Raw genomic sequence first — 8,583 nt, forward strand, 5'->3', positions numbered from 1 at the left:
GCAACCTCTTCACCTAAAGAATTTGCAGTCATATCTCCTTCTCGGTCTCAAGTTGAGTTTATAGGTCAAGAGGTTGGCTAAGATTGTTTCAGTCCATCAAGGTAAGAGAGCCGACTGAATTCATGCCATTAAAGCAAGTACTATTGACAAGTATCAATGTAATGGAGGACACATCGGTTGGAGAACCGTTGTTGTGGTACATTTACTTTATGGGTAAAATACCCTTTTATGTCATTTTTAGAATAGTTAGTTACTAAAATCCTATTTAAATGTGGTCGCCACCAGATATAAATTTTATCAGCGGCTATTTTAATTGATTTCCTAAATTGCTTAATTTTGTTGTGAAACATCATAGCCTTTAAAATTTGCTTCCCCCTTCTAAAATATGAATTTTGTCCGTGTCAAATAATTAATGTGACAGAAGGGGGCAATTGTTTAAAAAATGCTATTTTATAGGACTGATGCATCACAAGAAAATAAACTACATTTTCGTAATCAAAAACTAAATACGAATTTAATCAATCTTAATATTTATAAAAATTGCGCTCCTTGTCACGCCAGATTGTTGCCCTTTGCGAGAAAATTGTTAAATAGTGCTGCCACTTTGATATAAACAAATGGACTCGGCGCGTACGCCCAAGCGCAAGCGGCGGCGCCGCGAGTCGAGCTCGACAAAACGCACTAATAAAAAGTCAAGCTCCTTGTCATCCGTTGCCAATAAAAACACTGGTTCGGTTGGCAATGAGGCTAAGATTGTGTGGAACGACTCGCCCGCGGACAAGCAAATCAAAGTGTCGGGTACTGGCAAAATGGCGGTCCGAAGGGAGATGCAGGGATTTGTTGGGCGACTGGCACGCGCGAGTCAGCAGTCACCTCCTTCTAATAGTAAAGATGACATTAAATTAGGTCGAAAACGAGTCTGCGCGCGTGAGAAGACCGAACCATCGGACGACGAGAAAGGTGTTTTTTAAAAAAAAAACTTTGTTGTCAATATTTCTAATAAAAGGTTTCCTTTAGCTTCAAGTTGCTGTCCATACCCAAGTGAAGACGTAAATCAGAAGGCGGTCACTTCAACTTCGAAAAGATCGCGGGAGAAAAGCGACTCCCAAGACGAGCTATTTCATGTGCTTGATCAGATGGAACAGAAATACGCGAGTCCTGATGGCTTAACGAAGTCGAAAATTTTGCCGAATCGTGGCCAATGCGCGGATGTGAACAAGTCGCTTCAAATGGGAGCTGCAGCGCTGATGGAAGACGTTTGCTTTACGTCAGTGTCAAGTTATTCCTCGACAGGAACTCAAGAGGCAAGTACGACGCAGGAACGCCCTCGACATGTGGAAGTGGTCAAAGCACTGAAGGCTATCCAAGAGCAAGAGGGCAGCAAGACACAAGATCTAATTGCAAAAAAGATCGTGATCGATTCAGATCCATTTGACGATCTGACGGATGAATCCTGGGCATTATTAGACCAACTCCAGAGCCAAAGAAACCACGCGGAAGCTACATGTCAACAGTCACAGACTGATTGCGAACCGTTTGCTTTGACTCCACGGCCTGTGCCGTCAGTAGTGTCCCTCAAGCCAAAGCACGAGCTTCCAATCATTCCTGAAGTTTCTCCTTTCACATTAGGGGTGCGATCAATGCATGGCGAAGCTTGTGACAATTACATGCGCTATTTAGTGCTTGAAGTAGACCGTAACGTTGTTAATCGCTCGCTCGTATTGCGTCTATTAGATAATCAAGAGATGCAACTCGAAGCAATTTTACAAGACGACTGGTATGAGCTGACTGTGGATGCAGGTGATACAATCAATCTTATCTTTACAGAGCAATTCAAGGAAAAAAGTGAGGAAGGAAGACAGGAGCAGATTTGGGTAGATAAAGCCAAAAATCTTGTGGTCGTGCATCCGGATATATTGGTATGGAATTAATTATTTGTTATTGCCATGCTCGTGAACTAAAGGGGGGCATATGCATCATGATAGGTATCCCCCACAAGAGTGACTACAAGTTTTGGGTGCTTGCGACGAGCAGTTGTTCAGGAGACATTAGCGGTTGCTGGGGTGATGAATAAAAAGGCATTTTTAGGGACTTTGAAGCATGAGTTGTTTGAATTTGCATTGTTGAACGGCTTGGACAAAACTCGAGGCCTTTACGAAGCAGCAACACAAATTGTACAAACCAAGTACGTCACTTGTACGCGAATTTAAAATAATTGCCTGATATTTGAATAGTATTTTAGGTCTTGTGGAGTGTGGAATAAATGAAGAAGATGCCTTTTTTGAGCTTGAAAGGGTTATCGAAGACTTTCGATCGTGGATTAGCGCGGCCATGTTCGGATCTGGTACACTTTTAAACGAGACGACGCTTAACAATGTATCGAAAAAAATACATGTGAGTCGCGTGATATCTACGGAAGAAATGATGTGGTCGATAAAATGGGGGCTTAAAGGTGCCACAGATGCGTCGATTGAAGGAAATATTGTATCATTAGGGAAGAGAAGAAGTGAAGAAACTGAAAGCGTAATTTTCCCCTTGGAGCTGAAAACAGGGAGCAAAAAATTTGCCGCGTTAGAGCATCAGGGTCAAGTTATTTTGTATACATTACTACTAAATGAGCGCTATCGTCAACGCTGTCAGGATGGACTACTTGTCTATGTTCCGCCTATTGAAACGAATCGCATCTCAGTAAATTCTTCTCACGTTCGTGGTCTCGTTATGGCCCGAAACAATTTTGCAAGTGCAATGGCTAAAGTTAAGTCATTCAGTGGTTCTGCGTCTGCTCAGGTGTACCCGCCAATGATTCGCAAACGCCGAGAATGCGAGCGTTGTTTTCAGGTTGATGAATGCGTATTACACCATGCAGCGACTGAAAATGGCACGGAAGAATCAAGTGGGCTTGGCGATTTCTTTACTTTGATGACGAATCACCTAAAAGAAGCAGATTTTAATTATTTCAAGCACTGGACTCGTCTTGTTGATTTAGAACAGCAGTACGCCGAGAAGAATCTTCGGGCACTATGGCTTCAAGTCGGTTGGCAACGCGAGCAAGCTCTGGAAAGCAGCACATGTATAGCCAATCTTAAATTGGTATCGGACGCACCTGCACCATCAAAATCGGGTGCGAAACGAATTTTGAGATTTGTCCGCGATCGAAGACGACAAGACACAAAATTTGACGGTAAAGCTGCACGACCAACTTCGTTTGCTGGCATCCACTTTCGAGTAGACGAGCGCGTTATTTTGTCGGCCGAATCGCTAGACGAAAAGACCTTGTTAGTACACGTGTCTCGTGCTACAGTTAGCAAGATTGAGCATGGACTAATCACCATCGAGTCCCGTCAATGCATTCCATCCGTCGTAAAACTTGGTCAATCTGCTGTTGGAAAAGAGTTTACGTGGAGGCTGGATAAAGATACGATATTAAGTGGCTTAAGACATGCAAGAGGAAATCTTGTTCAATTATTTATCGGAACGCCACCGGAGGCCATTACAGCTGGGACAGCATTGGATAATCGGCCGGAACTGAAGATGCAAATGTCCGCACTTATTACATCAGAAGGTCGTGAAAATGGCGATAATAGCATATCAGGTGAAGGTGATACCAGAAGGCGAAACTTAATCGTACACCTTGCTTGTCCATATTTTAAATCTTGCAGTGTTGTCGATCTCATAACGCAGCGTTGCCAAGATATTGCGAATTGTAGTAGTAGTGAAGCGCCACAAGGTGAATCGTTGCTGGATGATTTCTATACTTTGAATATTGATCAACAGCGGGCCGTTCAACGTGTAGTGAGCTCCCTCGATTACGCTCTGGTGCTAGGAATGCCGGGAACAGGCAAAACCGCGACAATTGCTTACACCGTTCGGGTGTTACTGTTTCTTGGATTTTCAGTACTCGTGACGAGCTACACTCACTCAGCTGTAGACACTTTGCTATTAAAGCTGCTTGCGTTTCATATTCCAATACTTCGTATAGGCAACAAAACTCAAGTGCACCCGAGGATTGCAGACTATACGCTTGATTGTCAAGCTGAGCGCGAAAACATCTCACGCGTTAGCGCCATGGAGGCTAAATTGGTTAATTCAAAGTTGGTAGGATGCACATGTTTGAGTGTCAATAGCCATGTGCTTTTCACAAAGCGTCGATTTGATTTCTGCATCGTTGACGAGGCCTCTCAAATTACGCAGCCCATTGTATTGGGCCCATTGCGTTGTGCGGATACATTTGTTCTTGTTGGAGACCATTATCAGCTTCCACCACTTGTGGCAAACGCCCAGGCTCGCAAAGCAGGCATGGACGTAAGTTTATTTCGGCGCTTAGCTGAAGCTCATCCAGAAGCGACTCAGCAGTTGTCGTATCAATACCGAATGAATCGAGATATTATGTTGCTGGCGAATCGACTCGTGTACGGCGACAAGCTTAAATGTGGGAATGATCGTGTTGCCTCAAATCATCTTCAGCTAAAGTGGCTGTGCCAAGAAACAGTGGCACAAACATCCGTGTGGCCCATGCAAGTTTTGACTAATGATAAAGGGGTCGTGTTTTTAAATACGGATGCTATGGGTCAAGCAACAGAAGAGAGCTCCAGTAATGCACAGAATTGTATGAGTGGCCGTCGACGCATGGAAAATGTCGGAGAGGCGCAAGTAATCGCTGGACTTGTGGCAAGTCTCGTGTTGGGTTCAATATCACCTGAAGAGATTGCAGTCATATCTCCTTTTCGGTCTCAAGTGGCGATAATACGTCAAGAGCTGGCTAAGATTGCTTCAGTCTATCAAGGTGGGAAAGCCGACTGGATTCATGCCATTGAAGTAAGTACTATTGACAAGTATCAAGGTAAAGACAAAGACGTGATTTTGGTTTCATTTGTTCGATGCAATAAAGAGAAGCACGTGGGCGAGTTGCTACTGGATTGGCGTCGCATTAACGTGGCTATAACTCGCGCTAAGCAGAAATTGATACTGATTGGATCTTTATCAACGCTCAGTGGCGGCAGTGCCCTCTTTTACGTCTTAGCGAGTGTCATTGAGGAACACGGATGGGGTTACGAATTACCTCCTGACGCAGTTGAAACACTTCGACATTTTGCTGCAAGTGTCGCTACTCCCGTTGAACCAGATCCTGAACAAGGTACAACAACTCCTATACCAAGATCAACCGAAGCTGTCAAAATTTCCATACTTCGGCAAGATGCAGCTAGTAGTGACATTGAAGCGCTTGTTTCCAATGAAGCGAGTCTTTCATTTCGTCCTAGTCCACGTCACCACTTATCACAGATGAAGCCAATATCGCGTAATATACTCGGGGAGATGTGAACAACTTCACTTGAAACTCGTTCTTCTGTGTCGTTAGCGCACCATTTTGGGATTGCCATCTGTTTATTTTGATTAAATAAAAACTACAGATTAACGATGACAGCATAAACATTTTATTATACCGCTATATCGCAAAATTAACAGTTATTTCCTTCGAGTCGTCTTTAAATATCCGTCTGATGTGCCCAGGGGCACTCACACCTATTACACTATTCGCACGTAGATAATTAGGGTGTGTGACTGTAGCGATTTCCTAATGTATTCTACGGGATGATGTTTTAAAGGCCAAAAGGGCAATCTAAAGACGATTCTAAAAGGAATAACTATTGATTTTTCGATGCAGTTGAATAATGAGCTATACAGAGAAAATATTTTATATGACATTTTATTCAATACAGTATGGGGGGGGTGACAATACCAGAAGGGGCTACCGGCTCCCTATCTTTATTCAACTGAAAACCTTGGACAATACCTTCTTGGCAACGTTCTCCTTGATTTTGAGACTTAGATACGTTATCGGATTGAAACCTCGTAATTTTCGTCGTACATCCTCGGTAGAATGTTTTCTGTCGGCCAATTGTGTGTCGACTGATGGCGTAAGCTGAGCAGCGCTATTCATCGCCGAAGATGTAGCAGCGAGGATCACGAAAGCAACGAGCACGTCAAGCAGACGCATCTATTTTGGTGGAATGATGAAAGTTGGTTAATGAGGAAAATGTCCGAGCTTTCCTCGCGTATAGCAGCAGCTCTTAAGATTGCAATTGTGAATTGATAGCTCATACTCACCTAGCCTGATCGAATTATAAAGGTTTTCTTAAGATTGGCAGCTTGTCCTCTACATAGAAAAATAGTTTTATACTAACGACAATACTATACTCTTGTATACTCTTGTTCTAGTCCTTTAGAATCGCTTCGCGGGCTAGCATAAAAGTAGTCAGATTATCCAAAGATAGTATCCACGAAATAAAGAGAGGGGATAAAAGATAGTCGACTGATGGTGTAAGCTGAGCAGCGCTATTCATCGCCAGAGATGTAGCAGCGAGGATCACGAAAGCTACGAGCACATCCAGCAGACGCATCTTTTTTGGTGGAATGATGAAAGTTGTCCAATGAGGAAAATGTCCGAGCTTCCCTCGCGTATAGCAGGAGCTCTTAAGATTGCAACTCGGAATTGTAGCTCTTATACACCTATTCCTTCTCAAATTATAAAGAAGATTTGTTAAGGACGGCACCTTTGTCATCCTCTACATAGAAAAATAGTTCTATACTCGACGATTTTATACTCTTGTCATACTCTTCTTGTGCTAATCCTTGAGAATCGCGTCGCGAGCTAGCATAAAAGTAGTCAGATTATCCAAAGATAGTATCTGCGAAATAAAGAGCGGGGCTAAAAGACAGTCGACTGATGGTGTAAGCTGAGCAGCGCTATTCATCGCCGGAGATGTAGAAGCGAGGATCGCGAAAGCTACGAGCACATCCAGCAGACGCATCTTTTTTGGTGGAATGATGAAAGTTGTCCAATGAGGAAAATGTCCGAGCTTCTCTCACGTATAGCAGGAGCTCTTAAGATTGCAACTCGGAATTGTAGCTCTTATACACCTATTCCTTCTCAAATTATAAAGAAGATTTGTTAAGGACGGCACCTTTGTCATCCTATACATAGAAAAATAGTTCTATACTCGACGAAGTTATACTCTTGTCATTCTCTTGTGCTAGTCCTTAAGAATCGCGTCGCGAGCTAGCATAAAAGTAGTCAGATTGTCCAAAGATAGTCTTTACGAAATAGAAAATGCGAGGGGCTAATAGACAGGGAGGGCAACGAATGAAATACAAGTGTTCTTTGAACGTAATTAAGAATCTTACGAATATTTGTGGCCTTTTTAAGGTACCTAATGAGATTAATGAAAATAACTTACTCGCGTAAAAGATTGTCCATAACTGCGACGACAATTTAAAGATAAAGAAATAATCAGCGAATGCCAGTTTCATATTACGACGATATCACGAACTCGGAAATTTCAAAAAAGGCAGACGACCCTCACTTTTTCTACAGCTGGCCAAAGACTATTTTTCAAATTCTTATATTGTTTTTCATACTGAGCAGAGGTCTGGCTATACAACTTTCGGTGAATCCTGCGATCGGATCCAGTGGTCTCGCTCGCCCTCATACGAATATGTATGCGGTTCCAAGACTTGTTTTGAAGCGTTGACAAACACCCACGTTAAGTAATAGTAACTTCGTTAAAAATTGTCTCGTCGAATATGTGTCGCAGCTTAAGTGTACTTCAGCACAACAAATGCAATCTCTTCACCTAAAGAAATTGCAGCCATATCTCTTTTTCGGTCTCAAGTGGCGTTTTTACGTCAAGAGTTGGCTAAGATTGCTTCAGTCCATCAAGGTAAGAGAGCCGACTGAATTCATGCCGTTAAAGTAAGTACAATTAACAAGTATCAAGGTAAAAAGACAAGGGCGTGATCTGAGAGTTTCATTTGTTAGATGCAATAAAGAGAAGCATGTGGGCAAATTGCTATTGGATTGGAGTGGCTATAAGCCGCGCTAAGCAGAAATTGATAGGTTATATCTTTATCAACGCTCAGTGGCGGCAGTGCCCTCTTTTACGTCTTAGCGAGTGTCATTGAGGAACACGGATGGGGTGACGAACTACCCCCTGGCGCATTTGAAACATTTCGACAATTTGCAGTCAGCAATGGACGCGCGCAAAGAGATAGATAGTTAAATCGTTATTACATGTTTTGTATTAGTATTTAATTAAGCTAGAACAGAAGTACTTAATTATTTTAAATACAGTTTACTTTTACCCTCTTTAAAAAAAAGAGTCGGTTTACAAGTCCATGCGGTATGCAAATATGTGGCGCCTTCGGCTGCGGTTCAGGCAGCCGCGGGCGACGCATTATTGTCTCTTGTGGCAGACGTTCCGTCTGCCGTAGTGTCATCTTCTCCCGCAACTCTTAATGTTGCGGGTGCACGTGGTCATAAACCACGTGAGTGCGACCCCTCTTTGGAGATCGACTACGAATGCGAGTCGGACGAAATGGCCGACTCGGGGAGAACAGAACAGTGTAACGGGGTGTATCGTTACATGAAATTTACACTAAAAGGTTGTTAATTAATATTATCTAAAAGGTAGATAATATTTGGAGGAAATTACTTTATATAGTAATTTCCTGAATTCTTATCCATAAATAGGTATAGACCATTATGTCTATTTATTCCGCAGACTAATCAGCTGTAGAAGTAATCAA

The 8,583-nt window shown here is 42.7% G+C and overlaps 4 protein-coding genes across 4 annotated transcripts; 2 read left to right on the forward strand and 2 right to left on the reverse strand.

Moving 5' to 3' along the window:
* Positions 1-617: 617 nt before the first annotated feature.
* Positions 618-5,439, forward strand: CCR75_008073 (uncharacterized protein; the record flags this gene model as incomplete). The annotated part of the gene is made up of 4 exons (XM_067966128.1): positions 618-960; positions 1,018-1,919; positions 1,986-2,185; positions 2,235-5,439. 4 exons carry the CDS (start codon positions 618-620, stop codon positions 5,317-5,319), a joined length of 4,530 nt encoding a protein of 1,509 aa, XP_067819924.1. The 3' UTR covers positions 5,320-5,439.
* A 773-nt stretch (positions 5,440-6,212) lies between these two features.
* Positions 6,213-6,398, reverse strand: CCR75_008072 (uncharacterized protein; the record flags this gene model as incomplete). Its single annotated transcript, XM_067966127.1, has 1 exon — positions 6,213-6,398. The coding sequence occupies one exon, from the start codon at positions 6,396-6,398 to the stop codon at positions 6,213-6,215; it is 186 nt and encodes a 61-aa protein (XP_067819923.1).
* A 225-nt stretch (positions 6,399-6,623) lies between these two features.
* On the reverse strand, positions 6,624-6,809 carry CCR75_008071 (uncharacterized protein; the record flags this gene model as incomplete). Its single annotated transcript, XM_067966126.1, has 1 exon — positions 6,624-6,809. One exon carries the CDS (start codon positions 6,807-6,809, stop codon positions 6,624-6,626), a length of 186 nt encoding a protein of 61 aa, XP_067819926.1.
* An 807-nt stretch (positions 6,810-7,616) lies between these two features.
* Positions 7,617-7,959, forward strand: CCR75_008070 (uncharacterized protein; the record flags this gene model as incomplete). Its single annotated transcript, XM_067966125.1, has 2 exons — positions 7,617-7,718; positions 7,828-7,959. 2 exons carry the CDS (start codon positions 7,617-7,619, stop codon positions 7,957-7,959), a joined length of 234 nt encoding a protein of 77 aa, XP_067819925.1.
* Positions 7,960-8,583: the final 624 nt, after the last annotated feature.

The sequence above is a fragment of the Bremia lactucae genome, linkage group LG4 (assembly GCF_004359215.1).
Source record: "Bremia lactucae strain SF5 linkage group LG4, whole genome shotgun sequence".
NCBI lineage: Eukaryota > Oomycota > Peronosporomycetes > Peronosporales > Peronosporaceae > Bremia > Bremia lactucae.